General features: G+C 47.8%; 1 protein-coding gene across 1 annotated transcript in view; it reads left to right on the forward strand.

Moving 5' to 3' along the window:
- Positions 1–1350, forward strand: part of ARFGAP3 (ARF GTPase activating protein 3) — a 36065-nt gene extending 34715 nt beyond the window's left edge. The window contains exon 16 of the mRNA XM_082308080.1: positions 310–1350. Coding sequence (XP_082164206.1) covers positions 310–327 — 18 coding nt within the window. The 3' untranslated portion in view covers positions 328–1350. The remainder of the gene's footprint in view (positions 1–309) is intronic.
- The last annotated feature ends 18689 nt before the right edge of the window (positions 1351–20039 follow it).

Below are 20039 nucleotides of genomic sequence, written 5' to 3' on the forward strand. Positions count from 1 at the left end.
ACAGTAATACCTTTGATCCATGTTTGTGCACAAAATTAAGACATGCTGATCTCAATAGTGCAAAGCATGCTTCGTGCTCCAGTTAGTTTGCGTTTCCTATATGAGGTCAGTGGGAGCTCTCCCGTGTTTGAAAATCAGACTAATTATCCTGGAGTTTAACCGTCAACTCCAGTTCTCAGAAGCGTTGGTCAATTTTCTTTAAGTCTTTAAGAATTAAACTACTATTTATTGTACAAAAGTAAATAAAACTAATTTCTTTTCAATGGAAAACATACTCATGTCTGTCTGTTTTTTTTTTTACTTTTCTAGGATCGGTATGGTTCATAACATCTTTTGTATCGACATAATTAAGTACACTAAAGAAGGATTTCTCTTCAGCTATACAAGTAATCACACTGCTGATTCGAATGAAGGTTGCCTTAAGACTGTTGATGTTTTCACTTGTTCCAGCATATTTGTTTCCTTGTGCAGCTTTCTGGCTCAGCCTCTTACTGCTATTTCATCTTTACAGAGCAGAAATCTTGTAGCACCTTGTTACATTGCATATGCTTTTTTTTTTTCCCCCCCCTCCTTTACAGTCTTGTAGCGACCTTAATGTTAGAGGATTTATTTTATTACTGGTTTTGGCTGTGAGGCAGGAAAGAGAAAGAAGGGTGAAACGCGTACATTGGAAATGAGGCTTCCTAATAGAAACCTCAGTGCAGTTGCATCCTTATTTGCCAGACATAACTTGTCTTCTGACTGTCGTACGAGCTGTGGGGAAGAAAATGTAAATTAAGCATATGCTGAGGTGGTATTTAGTGGAGTGTAGCAGAATATAGAATTATGTTAAACCTGCGCTTATCAGGAAGTAGAAGCTCTTGCAGTCATAAATTGATGTGCATTAAAATGATGAGGAATTAGTGTTTTAAAACAATATTCCTGCTAGAAAATTGTATCCTTAAATGTGAGGTATGGAGAAGACAAGACACGTGGTATATTGAATAGTCAGTTTCATCTTGTCATGGGAACAATCTATTTATTCCTAGTTTGGAAAGTTACAAAAAATTGCAATATAGAATCCTTAAGTGCTTTCTTAAAATCTGTATTGTGTACAAATTGAAAAAAAAATTAAAATATATAAAGGGCCTAATAATTAAATGCTTGTTAAAAATGTTTAGAACAATCTTAGTTTTTTGATAAATTATGAAATATTGAATGAGGAAATAGTGGGGCTGTGTTTTAGACAGTCTAGAATTTATTGCTCATGACATCCTTATAAAAATGATTATGACCTTAAAGAAAAAAACCTCACAAGCAAGAATGAGCTCAAGCTAATTCCGTTCTGTAACTTTATTTCTTAATTCAAATTTGTAAACTGCTGATATCTAATAAAAACAGTTGATATAAACTCATTTTTTAATTAAATTTCTATGTGCAGACACCAGTCTCCAGCTTTCTAAATACTGCCATCTGTATTCTGTCTATACAATGGTCTGGTAAAATTAGCCTTTAATTTCAGTTAGTGAAACTAGCTTTCTTATTAAATCGCTATAGTGATTTAGAAATCAAAACTCTAAGGCTGGGGTAGAAAATAAGTTACTGTATTGAAATACCGTGTTGAAATACAGTTAACAGTATAGCTGTATTTGTTTTTTAATTTCTAGCTGCCTTTTTTATCTAACTCTTAGTTCTGGTAACTGTCTGTTGTGGCTGTTGCGTTTAGATTTATTAATCCAAAAATGATCTTTCTTTTTGGAGAGTAGTACAAGATAAGCATTTGTTTTGCTTAACTGTAGAGCTTTACAATAAAAGATTTGCTTTGTTTTCTCCTTTCCCACACTGTGGAGATGATTTTGCTAACATAGCAAGCAAATGTACTGGTCAGGGCTTGCTTTGGTTTTCTCTAATTACAGGTAGCAACTCTCAGTTTTCAAACTACTCTTTCAGTTAAGTCTACGCACAGTAGTAAATTTATTACGAGTAATAAGTGGTCTGATTTTCAGAGTTGCGATATACCAACAGTATCCAGTGACTTGCAGAAGACCTGCTCCTCTGATAACTAGGCTGCATGTGTAGACATTTGTGTATGGATGCAGTGGCTTAAATTAAGACAGTGAAGTATGACCAAATGTAGTTCTGTCCCCTCCCATGGTTTCTCATATATAAAAATCTGTGTGAGATCACCTACACTGAAATAATTGTGTGCATTTTTTATGCATCATTGAAATACAGACAACCACTCACAGATGGAAAAACATGGTAAAAATAGTATTTTCTGTACAAAATAAAAAAATTCTAGGAGGAAACAACTATGGGGTTATCTTAAATGCCATAAAACATGTGCAGCTCTAACAGGTACATAGACTTTTTCCTCTTTGCTGCAATCTGAAGATTACACCACAAAGTTCTCTTACCGGTGAAGGACAATTCAGTATTTTCAGGAATATTGTGCAGTTCAACACAAATCGGATTTGTTGTTGTAGATTCTCTATGGCAACCTGTGCAGTGCTAATACGTTCTCGTGACGTAATGGCTGGATGAATAGCTCTTGACCCCCAGTACACCTCTTTGCATCTTTAATAAACCCATGAGCTGTTACTGCGTTTCATCAAACGGAGGTGGGAAGGGGTTGCCATGTACACTGGAAGAGCCAGCTTTAACTCCTCTAATCTCCTGGGACTTGAGGACGCCACGGCACCTCTGATCCTGTAGGATTTGATTGGACTGGATCAAAGGGAGAAAAAGTCTAAACCTAAAATGAGGTTTGCATTCCTGCTTTCTCATGCATCCTTTTCCTTTCTCCCGTCTTGCCTTCAAACACGTGTGTCAGCCTCTGATAAGAGGGGCAAATGACTGATGCTGCTGCAAGCATCACAGGTTTTAGAATGCGTGATAAAACCACGCGGTGGATCTGGTTTTCTGAGAAGTTTCCAGGTGAAACTTCGCACTGGTTACCAGTTGCATTTTGTTGCAGTTCTTCTTCCCTTAATCCTCTCTTACTACAGTTATACATACTGCTTTTTCAAAGCCGGACCTGAATGATGGCAGCAGCAACTGTGAACCATTGAAGTTAAACTTTCCTCCTCTTAAAGTCCAGTAAGGATGCTGCATATAAGGGGAGGGGAAAGAGGATTATTTATATTTCAGAGAGTTTATTTTTGTAGGTAAAATTGAAAGGGTTAGAAAAATGTTTAAAGTTAGTTGTTAAAACACCAGAACCGGCATTAATTCAATGCAGAGACTTGTACTCTCCTTCCCTGAGTCAACTGTGAAGGGCAGAGGGGGGAATCTTGTTACCGTCTGTTTCTCTGGCTTTTTGCAAAATGGGAAATGCTCAATGCTGTCATTCTGGTCTGCTGCACATCAGTTTGTTCCGCTCTTGGGAGAAGCAATTCCAGAGCCATTTTGATGCTGATTTAAGCTTTTTGTTTTAGAAGGATTTTGTAGTGCAAGAGTGGGCTGAGTGACTCCGTAGCGTAGGAGTCTAAACGTTGCTTTAGCTATGTGTATTTTAACACTGCTGTTGTCCTGCTCTTGAGTCAAAGTCTAGCTGTCATTGTAAGTCAAGGGCGAAGCTGAAGACCACATACAATGGTGTGTGCTTGATTTGGTTTTGAGGGGCTTCTACACAAATTAGCTTTTTTGCATATCCATGCATATGAGACTGGGTTCTCTTTGATCAGTAATGGTCAAACTGGTGTCCTACAGACCTGGAGGTCGCTGAGGTGGTACAAAGCAGAAGAATCACAGTCATCCTTTGTCCTGCTGCTCACAACTTCATAGACAAACAATAGCACTGCCTTTGTCTTTTTGCAAGATCAGCTGTCAGTGTGCGTTACTTCTAATTTTAGAGCTTTCAATTTAAATTTGCTCTCAGTGTCTATTTTTTAAAATCGTCAAAGGAGTCTAGCCATGTCGTGTCCCACACAAAGCAGTATGATCTCATAGTTCTTTTTCAACTTGAATTTCTGTCAGACTTTCCCTTCCCTTTGCATGGCAGGCACTGTTGCTTTCTTCCCAAGAAGATGTGAAAACAGAGAAGTATAGCCCTGTTGAAGCAGTCAAAGCAAAGAGAGCCTTGGGGTGCTTGGTGGGTAAGTACAGGGTTGTGCCCGTCCTCTTTGCAAACTATGCAACAACAGTTTGGCCTCCAGTTTGCAAGCCTCTAAGGGTGCACCTTCTTCAACAACCTTTGAGAGAAAGGTTTGTAGAGAGAAAAGGAAAGGAGCAATAGAGGACTTGGAACTTCTCTCCACCTTCAGCTTGGCTCGCAGCTCCGTACTGAAGCTCTACAACACTTACTTCTTCATTTGTAGCTTTGGATTCTGTGTGGTTAGTCAGACCTTTCTGTTCTCTTCAGTTGTCTCTAAGCAGGTTTTGATCTTAAAGGTGACTATTTCTGTATCCTAGCTAACGAGAGTTCAAATTAGTTGCCTACTTATGGACATCTGTTGCCATTAGAGAAGTCTTAGCATAGCTTGCCTGATCACTGGCTGCGACACCAGAAGGTGTGGGTCTCCTGTAATGCTGCGTCATCAATCACAAACACAAGGGCATCTAAAGCATCTACAAGTGGGCACCTGGATGGGGGCCTGTGTAACTGCTTTACAGTGAGCAATATGGATATCCTCTCCCCGCCATTTGTACTGATGCTCCCTATGCTTACAGCAAGGAGTCCTGCATTTTCTCTTAACTGGGAGATTGGTGTGGAAGAGCTGTGGCTTTCCTTGGCGAAGGGTAGAGAAAATAATTGTGTTGTTGACAGGCTGCTCTGAGAAGGCATACAGCAGAAGTGCCCGTGAGACAAGGTGCAGAAGATGTGGGTACGCAGGAGGCAGGTTTGGCGATGGGGAAATGGAGATGTGCCCATCCAAACACTGCAGGATCCTATAGTGTGAGAACAGAGGATTCTGCAGCCTGAAGTTCAAGTGCTTTATTTGTTCATCAACTCATGAGCCAATCTAGAAAACAGCATTTGTATTTATAAATTGATGTGGTTTTCTCTTGGTTTCTGTTACTGTAATGATGAAGGGAACAAAACCCTTAGGGAAGTGAACATGGTGCGCTGCTTTGTGGATATGAGGAGGGCTAGCAGAACAGCTTGCTCTGAAATTATATATATATATATTCCAGAATGAAATTACACTGATGAATGCATTGCCGTTCCATTACTTGCCTCCATCCAGTGCTTCAGAGGTTTGGCCTGTAGAGAGGGAAGGTGCTGATGCAGTAACATTGCTAAGAGAAGCTCCTTTGTCATGGTCTGTAAAGGCCAGCTGCGTGACAAAAGGTGTGCCTATAGTAGGGAAAGACCTAGGACCTATTATTGTAAATGACAGAAGGGAAAGGAAACTCAGATTGCCAGGGTTTGCTGTCGTGGTTTAACCCCAGTTGGCAACAGAGCCCCACGCAGCCGCTCGCTCACCCTCCCCCCGGTGGGACGGGGGGGAGAATCTGAAGGGCAAAAGTAAGAAAACTCGTGGGTTGAGGTAAGAACAGTTTAATAGTTGAAATAAAATAATAGTAATAATAATATTATAATAATAAAAAATTGTAAGGAAAAGACAACAACGTGAGGGAGAGAGAGAGGAACAAAACTCAGGAAAAACAAGTGATGCAACTGCTCACCACCCTCTGACCGATGCCCGGCCCCGAGCAGCGATCGCTGCCCCCCGGCCAGCTCCCCCAGTTTCTATACTGAGCATGACATTGTCATGCGGTGTGGCATGGCCCTGTGGCCAGCCTGGGTCAGCCCCCCCGGCTGTGCCCCCTCCCAGCTTCTTGTGCACCGGGCAGAGCATGGGAAGCTGAAAAGTCCTTGACTTAGTGTAAGCACTGCTTAGCAACAACTAAAACATCAGTGTGTTATCAACATTATTCTCATCCTAAATCCAAACCACAGCACTATACCAACTGCTGGGAGGAAAATGAACTCTATCCCAGCCAAAACCAGGACATTTCCTCAGAGAAAGATTTCATTTGTTATCCAAACATACTCATCCCCCACACTCTGTGCAATCTCTGACTGAGCAGTGGCTGCGTCGAAAGGCAGCCTGTGAAGCTCACAGTGCTTGGGCATGAGATAACACACTTAACTCTGCATAGGAATCCCTTTTAAAAGCTGATGTAGAGCTGGATTTCTGAAGTATAGCAGCCAGCCATTGAAGAGGCAGCTGCTTTCTTTTTCAGTTTTCTCATTATATTGATATGAATTTCTGCATTCCTTTCTGGTAATACATAATGTGCTCATAATGTCTCCTGTTTGTCTGACAGTTCTTTCCTGTTTATATCAAAATTACTTGACACAGTAATAATTCATGCTGAATGCAATTACCAATGTGAGCAATGCTGGGAGACCCAGAAGCATTAATAGGATGCTTTGGAGACGCACAGTTCACAAGAAGCTTGACCAATTGGAAGTGAATGGGCTGTATTGTATTTGTAACAGGCCGGACTGCACGTATTTTCCAATCCACATTTGCAGCTCCTTGTGTTCAATATCTGAAGATGACTGTTCTATTCTATAATACTAAATACCACCCTTTTCATCTCGTAATCGAGAACATCAGAAAATAAAGGAAATGCAAAGCTCTAGGTGAATTTTCTAGCTAGCATCTTAATTAAACCAAACATCCACCGAAGAGGAGCGCATTTGTAATATCTGATTGCAACAGGGTATAACTGACGTGGAACTGAGAGCCTTACTAAGACAAGGCAGATGCTGCTCCTTGTGTAATAGTAATCTAATGATGGATTTAGCAGTGGGGTTTTTGGTACGTGCCCCTTCCCTGCTCCTGGGCTACGCTCTGTCACCCTCTTTCCCTGCCCTCCTGTTCAAGGTTAGAACAAGCTGGGTAAGAAAAACCAAACTGAGAGGCAGCACAGCTTCAGGGATGGGTTTGGTTCGGGTGCTCTGAAGATCATTTAGGTGAACCAGTTTTTCAGAACGGCGTAGCCGCAGTGGAGGGTGGTGAACTGAGGGGCCAGCGAGTGGGCTCTCCCAGGCAGGTAAAATGAAGTCATGGCTATGCTCAGTGAGTTTTCCCAAGATTTTGGGAGTCGACCCTTCACGAACAGAATGAAGGTGATCACAGCAACCTGGCTTCAGACCCGGGGTCATGCTCATCAAGGCTGGGTTTTTCTTGGGGGAAAGAGCTCTCCCTCTCTTCCCCAGCTTGGCTGAATTGAGAAATAAACAATTTGCTTTTGTCTGATTCCGATTAACACAAAATTGTCTTTGTTTTAAAAATAAGCCGATGTTTGTCTCCATAATTTTTTGCTGTCTGAAATCCTTTGCTAAATTCAGTGAGGAGGAAATGAGACCACTGACACCCCCTCAGCTATTTCAGTTTCTTTACAAACTCAGGACGGCTTTGCTCTGAGCCGGATTTTAAAGGTGCTCCACAGACCTACCTGGCAGCTGTTATGGCCATGGAGACAAAATGCTGCCATCATGTCTGAGGGAAGTTTTCTGATGTCCCAGCCTGCTGGGTCTGCTTTTTATTAGGGATGACTAAATTGTGGGTACTCAAGCAGCAACATCCAGTTATCCAGTGGATCTAAGGAAACCTGCACATTTCTGCCCTGCTTCTATAAATGCCACATTTGAAAACAGGATTTCACTGCACTGAGAGAAGTCTCTCCTGAGATACGACGAGAGCTCCAGTTCACCTCTGAAGACCCGTGCTGAAGGTAAGCACCACCACCACAGTCTGGTTTGTGAAGGCCAGATTATGCAGGCCATTGTAGTATTTCCAAACCCCTGCTTTCAACTGTCCTTGAAATGCGAAGGAAACGTGATTATAGATTTCGAGGGGCAGAATTAAGGCACATACATAACAATGATAAAGTGAACTCAAACATCCTGCTCTTGGGGGGAAAAAAAAAGCGTATCTATGAGTTTATACTGAAAATACCTCTTTTCTGCAAAAATAAGTCATATCTGAAGGGAAACTAGGGGACAAAAAGAGGGTTTGGGTACTTCTGGGTGGATTAATGTTGAAATGATTTTTTTTTTAATTGTGTGAAGTCCTTAAATCCTTCAGACTTATCTTGGCAGTTCCTGACTGGAAGCAGAGATGTGTGTTACGTGCTGCTCAGGGTGGGAAATGTGCTCGTTCGGGCGAGTAAAGGGCCACCATGCACAAGGCGGTTCTGCTTTGTGTGGTGGGGCGGTGTTTGGTTTTGTTCTTACAGCTAAGAAGAAGTTTACTGAAAGTTTTTCAGGAAACTTTGAGCTTAGATAATCTTGCCTGTGTTGTAGCTTAGAGGTACGAACTGCCGTGGCCATTTTAAGTGCTAAGTCAATTGCCAAAATAATTCTTTTTAAATCATAGCATTATTACATGCTTGTATCCAAACACATCAAAAAATTAAAGGAAGTTTTCTATTACAAAGTCATTCGGTGGTTATTTTCTGAAATTCACGGTGTGGTATGAAGATGTTAAAACCTTACAAAGCCGTTTGCCCTGAGTCTGGGAAATGGGTCAAGTCTTATTTTATCTTACTGAAGTAGGATTCGAGGTTAAAAAATTTGTTAAAAACATTTCATGCTAATTCATGAAAACCGCAAAATGAAACCAGTCTGCTCTGATGAACAAACCAATTGAAAAACAAAGGAGATGATAAAATATGTCAACAGCATGCAAATAACTAGGATATTTCTTTTGCTTTATGATTCGTGAGACATTATCAATGAAATTAGGGAAAATTGATTTAGAATACATAAAAGCAAATGATGATTGATTCCCCCCCAAAAGGTGCACCTTATTTCTGTCTTTCATCCTACTGACATTTCTACCCAATGAATGCCAAGCACTTCAGCTGGCCAAGATGGGGCAATACTTGATTAAAAGGCATGCGTGATAGCTTGTCCGGACTCTGGCATCCCCCTTTTGCTTGGTGAACGTCTCATCCTCTCGCACAGCGTTTTTCCTTGCCGAGAGACTTCTCTGTCACCACGTGGCATTGCCAGCATCCGCCTCGCATTCCTTTCCTGGGAGGGGAGCGAGTTTTGTGAAGCCTCTCTTGTTGTGGTTGGGTTTTTGACAGCTGCTTGTTTTCTAAATGCAAGGGCCGAGAAGCGACGGCCACGGCGGGAGGGGGCTGCGCTGCTGAGGGTGGCTGGGGTTGTTCTAGGCTGCCAGGGCTGGAGGGAAGAAAACCGCTGCTAGAAGGATGCACCTCATCCTCCCTGTGCCGGGCTGGGGTGATGCCGGCGGGGTGTCTGTCACAGGAGCTCCCCAGAGGAGCTTTTAGCTTGGTGCCAGGCGATGGGAGGACCTTGGAGGTAAGGGTGAACAGCTTTGTGCTCTGGCAGTCATTTGCAGCCTTTCGGGCAGCTCTGGCCCAGCCACTCTGGGCTTGTGTCCTCCTGCCCTGGGCTTTCTGTCACAGCAAGAAGACAGACCGTGACTGGAAACCCAGGACAGGGCGTCAAGGCAGGGAAGAACCGACGGCTCACCGGTCCTGGCCTGGCAAACACAGAAGATAAGGGCTCGAGTGCCTCTGGGTTTGAACTGGTTTCTGCCAGAAGTTGCTGGAGGGGTGACTTCACTTTACAATCTCTTTATCCTTCCTAACGGAACGGTATTAACTATGTCCTGTGTCCCTCAGAAATTTTACCTTCTCTGTCATGTTTGCTCACGTTGCCTTCTCTTCCTCTCCCCCGCCACGTCTTTTGTCTCTCTGGAGCTATCTGTGCTCACCACTCGGCAACCGTTGTTTCCAGTCGGGCAAGTCTACCTGTGGTAGCCTCCGGCTTCCTCTTCTCTGCACTTCCACCGCTCCTCCTTCTCTGCTTGGCTTCTTTCCCCTCAAGCGATTTCCCTTGCAGCTATTTTTAACGTTATGCAGCCAACCTTTTAAGGCATGGTGCGTATTTATAGTGGTTTCATTTCTCCTTTAATGACATTAATACCACTTACCTAATACCAGTTTCAGTTCTATGCTCAATTTCTCTTCATTTTCCGAGACGTAACAGATGAGTGCAAAATTTCTTCGCGAAAATCGTTGTCACAAGTTTTCAGAGATAGCAGGGCTGTTTCCACGGTGGCAGCAGGAGGCCTCTGGCACGTGTAAGTCATAGTGACTTCCCTCCCCGTTCCCGGAGCTACGGAGATGTGCTCCTGTCACCCAGGTGGCTGGTATGGGGTGAGATCCTGGCTGAGGCTGGTGCCTTGTCTGGTGGTGTGGAGGCAGGTGAAACCTGAACCTGATGCAGAACACCAGCTCCCCCCTCAGCTACGCCCTTTGCTGGTTACTTTGATGGCCTGCTGGCAGCACCAACTGGTTCAAATTTATTCTCCCAGGTGACCAGTTGGGATGGGTGGATGGAGAGCTGTGGCTCTTGGACACCGTGGCTGTAGGCGTCATTCATACTGAAGTGCGCCATGGACCGGGCATCGCTGCTGGGATTTGGTTTGAGATCGATGCCTCAGGTTGGTGTCTGAGTTCCCTTCGCAGCCGGCAGCGACCCAGGTGCTGGGCCCATGGCAGCAGCCGGCTGGCAAGCCGCGTGTTGCCTGGGGTTGGTGTTGCCTGGGTCTCCTCAGGCTGGAGAGGGAGCTGCGACACTGCTGCCCCAAGCCCCGCTCCCCAAAAACTCCTTAGTTCCTTCCTGCACAGCCATTAACTTGTGCTGCTTTGAACAGTAAACATTTCCATGAGGAATTAATAACACAATCATATGAGGTGCCTGGTACTGACCTGTTTTTAGCCACAGTGAGACTGAGTGTGGGTTTGGGCACAGCCGGGGCATCCTGCAGCTCCCCAAACTGCTGTTCGCCGTACCCCGTCTCCCCAAATCAGCCTGTCCCTGCTGCTCCTGGCTCCCTCCTGCCTGCGTTTCTTCTGCCTCACTGGTGATTGCTTTTATGATACGTACACTGGCGCTCGCTTCTGTCTGAGGCTGTCTGAGCTTTGTTTTACAGCCGCTGTAATATGCAGGAACAGAGCCACAGCATTAAACGTGAAAGCTTTCTTGGCCGAGCGGGGCAGGGAAGAAGCCGCTGGGCCTCGGGATCTCGTTCCCTCGGCTTTGATGGAAAACAATCCTAGAATCATTTAGGTTGGAAAAGACCTATAAGAAGATCATCGAGTCTAACCGTTAACCTAGCAATGCCAAGTCCACCACTAAACGGTGGGTTCTGGAAGCTATTACAAACCCAGTCTGCAGGCTTCAAATGCAAATAAAATGCGCTTGCTTGAAACGAGACACTGACCGACGTGACGGGTGAGGGAGGTGGGAGAGCACGCACCCGGGGCTTGAGAAAATAGGGAGTGGGCAGAAATGTTACGTAAGGCATTACTTAAGCGTATAACTGAGATATAGCTGCTGTTCTGATCAAATGTGGCTAATAGAGGAGAGCTGATGCAACAAATCAATAGCAAGTATTTACAGTAGCTTTTTGCCTCATCTCAAACATCACCCTCTCTGGCTTTTTTCTCTTTTTTCTAAGTTTTCTAAACATCCATGGAAATATAGTTCAATACCTCCTTCTCCCCCTTTCTCACAGTGAAAGCTGTGGCACTCCACCTTTTGCAGGACCCCGCAGGGGGCTGGATCTGTGAGCATCTCCCCAGGTCGCGGCAGGTTTCTGCAGCCGGGGAGGTGGATTTGAGCAGCAGTGAAGGCAGCAAGCGTCCAGGAGTGCAGAGCTGCTCCTCTTTGCCAGGCAGAGCAAGCAGGCCTGGGTTGCAGCCTGGTTTTCTTCAGTCTTGGCTCCTGCACCGCTCTAGATTAATGCGCTTTTTGTTCCCTGCAAAGGAAAAGGTTGGTATTGAAGTCCAGACACCTCGGGGAGCGAAAAAAAACGGCGGCTTCTCTGACTCGTCCCCTGGACACGCTGGCCTATCTTCATCGACGAGAGAGGAAAAGCTACCTCAGCGACTTCAGAGAGTCGATGAGACGCTGTGAGTGCGTGGGAGAAGAGCCGCAGCCCCCATCGCCCGCCGGCGGCGGAGGATCGGCAGAGTCAGGTCCCAGGCTGTAGGGGAAGCCCCTCTCCAGTGAGAGGGCACATACAGGTGGTTTGACTCCAGCTGCAGCCTTTCCTGTGGCAGACTTAATACCAGAAATACTGAGGGAAGGGAGGAGGAGTTTTCTGAAACCTTACAGAATTTCAAGCAAAACAGTGCATCGTTTCTGGGAAGCAGCAAAACCATGATGCAAATGCTAATAAATATGAGTGAGTACAGGCTCTTGTGGAGACCGGTGGGTCCATCGTGCAGAGCAGTGTATACAGAGCTATGTGAATAATTCCCTTTTTTAATTAGTTTTTAAAAAACTGGAGAAGAAAAGTTTTGTTCTGACTGAAAGCAATTAAAAAATATCAGGTGAAAAACAATAAGTAAATAAAGATCAAACTGAATACCGTGTTCAACCTGAGAGGTGATGCTTACTTTCAAGTCTGAGACCTTTCAGTTGAAGGACATCTTAAATGCACTTAAATGAAAGCCAAAAAGACTGATCAAAAACGTCAGGAAGAAATTCTCCTTTCTCTGACTCTTTCCTTTTATTTCCCCATTTGGTTTTTTGGCATGAACAGCCTGGAATCCACAAAATGTTTTGTTGGCACCACATCTGTACTTTGTGTTGGAAAAAGCTTCTTCTGGGTTTGGTGGGGGGATTTTTTTGTTGGTTTATTTTTTTCATGGCCACTCCCTCACTACATGTGGAGGGTAAGTTACAGCACATTTCCCAAATTGCTTCCAGTCTTCCTCCTCCACTGGTACAGGAGAGGAGAGATCCCCTCGCTGGGGATGCGCGGGGTGAAGGGCAGGCTGTAACCCCAGTACACAGTTTGGGGAAAGCCCGGCATCCCCCAGTAGAAAGAGGGAGCCATAGCTAAAAGATGTCTGGACTGGGATCCCGCACCCGATTCCTGCGCCCTTGGGTCAGGATGGAAACCCACACCCTGCTCCAAAAAATCTTTTACTTAATTAAAAAGGAGCCTCAGAGATGGGTGGGGGAGAAAAGAAATAATTGGGATGCCTCAGCCATGCACTCAGCACCCAAAACTGGGGTCAGCTTCTGTCCCGCGTCTGTGGCAGAGGGGCTGCGTGTGGGTGAAGCAGCAGAGCCAGGAGGAGGAGGAGGTAGGGCACGATGCTAAGGCATGAGTAGCAGGGTGTGCCCAGGCCAGTAGCCCCACAGGCACGCTGGCGAGAAGGGGTCTGGTTTTCCCTGGCCAGAGCAGCTGGGCTAACCGGAGATCCCCCCGCCCACGGATCCTTCCTGTGGCACTGAGCCACCAATTTAGAAATTCCTTCAGAAGCAGATAAATAAAATCCCATCTCTCCATCTAGACCCAGGGCTGGCATGAGGTTGGGTGCCAGAGCAGGTCCGCAACCTCAGAGGTGGCCTTGGCCAGAGCCACGATAATGGCATCGGGTCCCTGCGCCGAGGTGCGACCAGCCTGCACGTGCGCACCTGTATGTCCCAACACATTAAAGCCAGTCTTTATTTGCACTGGTCAACAGTGTTTGCACTTTCTGTTTGTTTTCAGCTCAGGCCAAATGGTGTCCGCAGTCTGTCCAGGTGAGCTGGTAGTGCTGTGGATGTAAAGAGCTTGCCGCACCTGGACCTGGAAGGGCTGCTCCAGCTCCAACTCCAGCAGCTGCAGCACCAGCAGCCTTTCCATGCATTGCCCGCAGCTGGCCCCTAAGGCTTTTTGTCTGTATTGTATTTTAATTGCCGGAAAACTCAGCAGGGTGTTTGGAGAGTAATAAAAAGCTAACTTAAAAGAGTATGTTATCCGACAAAAAGATAATGTCACTTCCTAAACGTTTTTTTTTTTCAAACCAGGATTGCTGCATGTGCAGAGCCCGGCTACACCAAGGGGACCCAGGTGATGAAGAGAGGTGAGAGGGAGCAACTGGCTGCTGACACAGCAGGTGCCTGGTTGGGTTTTTCCTTTTTTCCTTTTCTTTCCCATCAGCAAGGTGGCCGGATGGAGGGTGATTTTAAGCTTCTTCCTCATCTTCCTGGCGCGAGGGTCTCCAGGTAAGCAGATGAGCAGCTCTGGCCCTCCGGCCCTGACCGCTTGTTGCAGGGACATGGCCACCGTGGCTCGTCCCAACAGCAAAAGGGTGTCCTGTAATGGAGGACCATTGGTGGCACCTGATGTGATTTTTGGCAGAATCTGCCCATGGCATACAGAGCTGTGTCTGTACACCATGAGGAGGGTGACACCTCCACGAAGGGGGTGGGACGGGCGTTTTTGAGCACCTCCAGGCAAAAGGCGGTGGCATGGCCAAAGCAGCACGGGATGGGAAAGCTGTGCACGAGCTTGGGTGCCCACAGGGGAAGGGTCCCTGGAGCCAAGTGGGGTTGGAGCGGCTGCATGCCCCCACCCACAGCCACAGAGGCACCTACCCCTGGGGCTGGGCGGTCTGTGGGGAGCAAATGAATCATAAAATCATAAAATGCTTTGGGATGGAAGGGACCTTTAAAGGCCATCTAGTCCAACCCCCCTGCAATTGGCAGGGACATCTACAATTAGATCAGGTTGCTCAGAGCCCCATCCAGCCTGTCCTTGAACGTTTCCAAGGATGGGGCATCTACCTCCTCTCTGGGCAACCCGTTCCAGTGTTTCACCACCCTCATAATGAAATTTTTTTCCTTATATCTAGTCTAAATCTACTCTCCTTTACTTTAACACCATTACCCCTTGTCCTGTCGCAGCAGGCCTTGCTACAAAGACTATCCCCATCTTTCTTGTAGGCTCCTGTTAAGTATTGAAAGGCTGCAATAAGGTCTCCCTGCAGCCTTCTCTTCTCCTAGCTGAACAACCCCAGATGTTCAAATGCTGAGGCTTAGGCTGCTGGGATGGGCAGGAGGCTCTCGGGGGCCTGCCCTGCTCCAAAAATTGGTGGTCAGTGGCAGGCAGGGTCTGCTGAGGTGTGTTTTGCGTGTGCTTGATTTTCAGGAGCGTGCTTGGGAAGGTTCATGGGCTTGTTGGGTTAATGGCAAGTCTGCTGGGATGACTACAACAGCACTATAGTGCCTTGTATAAAATGGCTTGCTCTTTTAATTCCAAGTGGGTTTTTTGAGGTTTCAAAATATTTCTAAAAAGCCTTTTGTTGCAGCTGCAGCTTTCTGTTTCCTTCTTTTGATAACAGAAAGTGCTGGGACTTTGCATAGAAAGTGCATGCGGTACACGCCTGCCGAGAGGAGCAAAAGTCAGCAGGACTCATCTGATAAAGCAGCAGCTTCCCCCAAACCAGGATGCGGGAAATGACTGTCTACTGAATAGATGGGTGACGTCCCCCTGCCCAGCACGGGGCTCGTCGCTGTTTCTCTTTAATTTGCAAAGTGCTGCAGCCCAAGGAGCATCTTTTCTTCATCAAACACTCAAAACGTTGTGTCAATATTTTCACGTAAAACCAGGCATTCCTGGTTTGCACGTCTTGGAAATAAGGCATCTACATTTTTGTGGAAACATGGACAGGTTTCATCTCGATCTGGCTACCTGTTGAATGCGAGCCCTGTTTAGCTGGACCACCCCTTGGTTCCTTTGCCACATTACTCTGTAGTCTCTCCTCCCTTCATTTCCCCCAGGACACGGAGGGGTTTGACCTAAAACCTCCCTGCCACACCTCCAGGCTGGGAGCTGAGGATGACCTGACCTGGGGCCACCCATGCATCGCTGCTGGTGGACACGGCCGTGCCTCTGGCCAGACGGGGTCGGGGGGGCGGCCGTGCTGCTCAAGTGCCGCGGTTTCCACTCCCACCGACATTCAATGGTTAACTGTCCCGGGGCTGCGCTCGCTGGTGGTTTGCCGGGAGGCCTCGCTCCTGCCATCGTCCTGCCAGGGCGATGACAGTGGTGCGTCAGTGGTTTCCCACGCCGGCTCAGTCATTTGGGTTAGCAAGTCCCGGCTTGCCACAGTGAGCTGCAGGTGTTTGTGTGTGGGTGTAACACATTGGTGCGCCTTTCCCCCAAAATGTCCCCTTCCTGCCCGCCTTCTCGGCCTTCCCAGCAAGGGCTGCGGCGGCTGCTTCTCGTGGCAGCACTCGGCCTTGCCGCTGCCTCATTTCGGCCTCCTCACACAGGGCTGCCCCTAGTCTGAAACAGATGCGAGTGCTTAACTGCTCGTAAGGCGCCTGGGGGTCCTGCGGGCGGGAGCGGGGCCGCGGTGCGATGTGCAGCTGGAGCTGCCCGGCGTTTGCCGCAGACGCCAGGACGGCAAAGGAAGCGGCGCCGTGCTGGGCACAAGCGGCTCTCGGGTGCAGAGCAGGCATTTTGGTTTTTTTAGAGTTGGTTTGGGCGGGTTTCGGGTACAACCTCTAGCGAGACAAGTCTCCATGTCACTTTTTAAGAGCGACTTATTTTTCTGCTAGTTTTTCCACAGCGGGCACCCGGTTAAGGCCACCCTGGCATCGATGGCCCCACCGCCGCCTGCGTGTGGGCTGTGGCACCTGCTCAGCGCTGCTACCTGGCTTTCCCTCGGGGAAACACCCCTGAAAACCAAAGCTGCCCTCCCTCCAGCACGGGGCCAGTGGACCAAAACAGGCTGTCTTGCACCATGATTTCCTACGCTCCTGGAAAGGATGAGATAAACCTTTGGCAGGAAGGAATACAGGATAAAACAGACACTTGGTGATCCCCTGCCAGAGGCATTTGGGAAGACAGACCTGAGCTGTGGTAGGTCAGTCATACGCTCTTCATTTCATTTCCATGACCATAACTTTGCATCATGGAGCTGCAAAGCAAATTATATTGATTAGTTTTACAAATGGAGAGCCTGAAACCATTTTGGAGACGTAGATGTGCAAATATCTGCCTATCTAAAGCGTATATTTAATTTTCCATGAATAAATTTAGGAAGTCCGTAACAAGAGCTGGCCTGAACTCAACGGATTGTACTTTCCAGAAGGCAAAGGCAGTAAGTTGTTATGCGGGTTATGTTCAAATGTTTAACACTCCGAATTGCTCAGCTGAGAGGAAGGGTGTTACTTTTTGTGAGAAACTCCTTTGCAATTACCTTATTTTGTGTCCAAAACATACAAACCTTTGAGCTGTACGTGGTTTTGTGGCTGCACCATTGACCATCCCAGCTGATGCAAAGATAAGTGACATACAGCGAATCTGGGCAAGGGGCTGAGGGGGAGCCTGGCCGTGGGAGGGCCCGTCTGCTGGAGGGACTGCTTCGAGCGCTCCTGTCTGCTCTTCAAAACCGACTGGCTTTTGAGATGAAAACGTTCAGTTCCTCAGTTTGCTGTATCGAAGCCGGGTTTTGGAGGATGGGTGAAGCCTGTGGGTTTCTGTTATTGGCATGTACGTTGCTGACGGAGAGGAAGCGCGGTGGTGGCAGTGGTGTGCAGGAAGCACTGACAGCTGCCATTGTAAAGTGGGGCTGTGCTGACCGCGCACCGCGGTGGGGCTGCACCTGAGCCAGTGAAGTATTTCAGCCTGTTTCGGACGCCGGTGGGGATGAGAGGCCGGGGAGCGGACGCCTCGCTTGCTTTTTGGACCGGGGCAGGCTTCATGCCACGGCTTGTTCACGGAACAAGGATGGCTCAGCGTGCACGGTCTTGCACACACCCGCCCTGCGCTGCGGCTGGGCACACATGTCTGGCTGGTCCTGCACCGGTCCTCCGTGGTGCGGTGGGGACACCCAGCTTCTGGGGGGTGATGGTACCCCATGGGCATGGGTGGCCATCAGGCTCCGGTGTCCCCTTGTAGAGCAAAGCCATGCACAGAGACCGGGGCGGAGGCACTCCATTCTCTTGGGGCCTTTCCTTATTTGTTTCGATCATGACAACATGATTTACTTTATCTATAAATAGCCTTCTGGCACAGGGAATAACACGCAGGATGACATTTTCCAGATGGTCTCATGTTCATGGGCGAGGCAATCCCCTGGCATCATTAGAAAAGGAAAGAAAATGTGATCTGCAAACCCGCACACCATTTCACAAGCGACTTTAAAATAATTTCTCGTCCATCCCTGCTCTCAGGACAGAGCAGAAAGAGCCCATTCCCCGCATTTTGACACGTGGTGCAATTCCCCTGGCTGAGCCCCAACACCCCTTGAAATCCACATGCTGCAAAAAAACTGTCAGGCAGACTGCAGTCGGTGGCCTTTCTCCTGCCTTTTTTTTGCCTGAACCTTTTCTTCATTTTTCTTCAGAAAAATGCTTTTCCTTAAAGGTGCAGGGTGGATTTGAGGGATAAGAAACTGAAAACTTTGCTGCTGTTCCTTATTATGGGTTTGTTTCTTTTTTTTTAATTTCTTAAACTTGCTTCAAGACTAAGAGCTATTCAAGGCAGGCATTTAAAAGTTACTATTGCAGTTCAAAACGCCCTGTATTTTTTCAAGGCCTTTGGAAGGAGCATCCTGACCAGGCAGTGCCAGCGGACCATGCCGTCATTAGCTGCCATGCAGCCGTTCGGAAGAAGCATTCTGCCTCCTGCGGCTGGGCAGGCAGGATCAGCCGGGGGTGCCGTGAAGCTGCGGGGCTGGGGGGGCGAGAGCCAGAGCTGGAGAGCAGGGCGCCACGGGAAGGGCTGAGCGGGAGCATCCCATGCGCTTTGCGGGGTGATGGGCCAAACTGTGTGCAACGAGATGTCCTGTCCCTGCACGGTGTGCCCGGGGTACCCACGGGGCAGGCAGGGGTGCTGCCGAGGTGTGCTGCAGGGGTCAGTGGGGTAGGTCTGCAGCTGCTGCTGGCCGGTTGCTCAGAAAGAGCTCTGAGCAACCAGATCAACGTCGTGGGTAGGCTCCTGCAGGTGGATGTTACTCCACACGGGAGGGACAGCCCGTCGGAGCGGTGAGGAGACCCGGGACCTGGAGCAGAGGGGCGCGAGCAGCTGCTTTTGCCAAATGAGCCAGGCGCATCATAGAGGTGTGCAGCAGCTTCGCGCTGGCTGCAGGAAGTCAGGGCACTAAATGCAGCACACAGGCCAAACCCTGGCCTGGCAGAGTATCCAACTATTTTGTGCAAATCCAAACATGTTGTGGTTTTTCTTTTTTTTTACTGTAATAATCTATTGATTGGTTGAGTTATTGGGGAAAAAAAAACAAACCAGAAGGTGAGATGATAGCTCGAAACAAGTACCCCCTTAGTAAATCCCTCCAAGTGGCTGAGCTCCCTCCTCTAGGCTTCCAGCCAGGGTGCAAACCTTGTTCTGACATCCAGCACATGGAGCCATCGGCATCTAAAAGAAATCCAAAATTAAGCAGCTACTAGCTGGGAACCAAAGATGTCCGTGTACCTGAAATGATTTAGGTATCCTCAAAGCCCCAGGAGGGGGTCTTGATTGTTATTTTTTACATATTACTGTAGTGCGTAAGAGCACAAAACGTCAGCTCTAGCCTCAGTGACCATGATGGCTAATGGCACTGGCTCCTGCACCTGACTTGCTGGCAGCCACCTCAGGGAGAGCTGACATGCACATTGGGAAGCCTTTTTTGAGCCATTGTGGTTCACAGCCTGGCGTGTTAAGAGGGTCCCCCAGGTCAGCTCCTGTTTGCTTTAATACACCGCTCTTTAGGGAGCTGCTTCCCAAGGGTCTGCACCTCCCTGTATGGCAAAGGCAGGGGCTGGGAGCAGGTGACATCTACACGAGGGCAGGCACTGCTGGGGGGCAGCACCCGGACCGTAAGCACCGGCCGTCGACAAGCCCTCGCTTCCCCGCTGGTCTTTGTGCCGTTGCTTATCCCAGTGCTCTCATCACTGCCGGTGCGGCAGCAGCACTGGGGTTTTTGGATGGTGCCCCTTCCCAGGGAGGCCGGTGGGGCCATCCCCAGCTGTGGGAACAGGGATGATGTGGGGTCACTGCCACCCAGGCAGGAGCACTGGCAGCAAGCACTGCCTGGCTGAGGTGTTGGCCCTGGAGCTGAACAGAGCAGAAGGGGTGTAAAAGACAGGAGAGGCTTTGCCTGGTGCCTGTGATGTTTCTGGTTTGAGAAGAGAAGCCCTGAAAACCCTTAGGGTGCAGGGAGGGCACAGGGAGGATGCACCAGGAGAGACTGACCTGACTGGGCTGCAGCTGCTGCTATCCACACTGGGCATATTGCCAGCTTACCGGCTTTGAAAAGAGGCAAAG

This window comes from Platalea leucorodia (assembly GCF_965183815.1).
Source record: "Platalea leucorodia genome assembly, chromosome: 4".
NCBI classification, from domain to species: Eukaryota; Metazoa; Chordata; class Aves; order Pelecaniformes; family Threskiornithidae; genus Platalea; species Platalea leucorodia.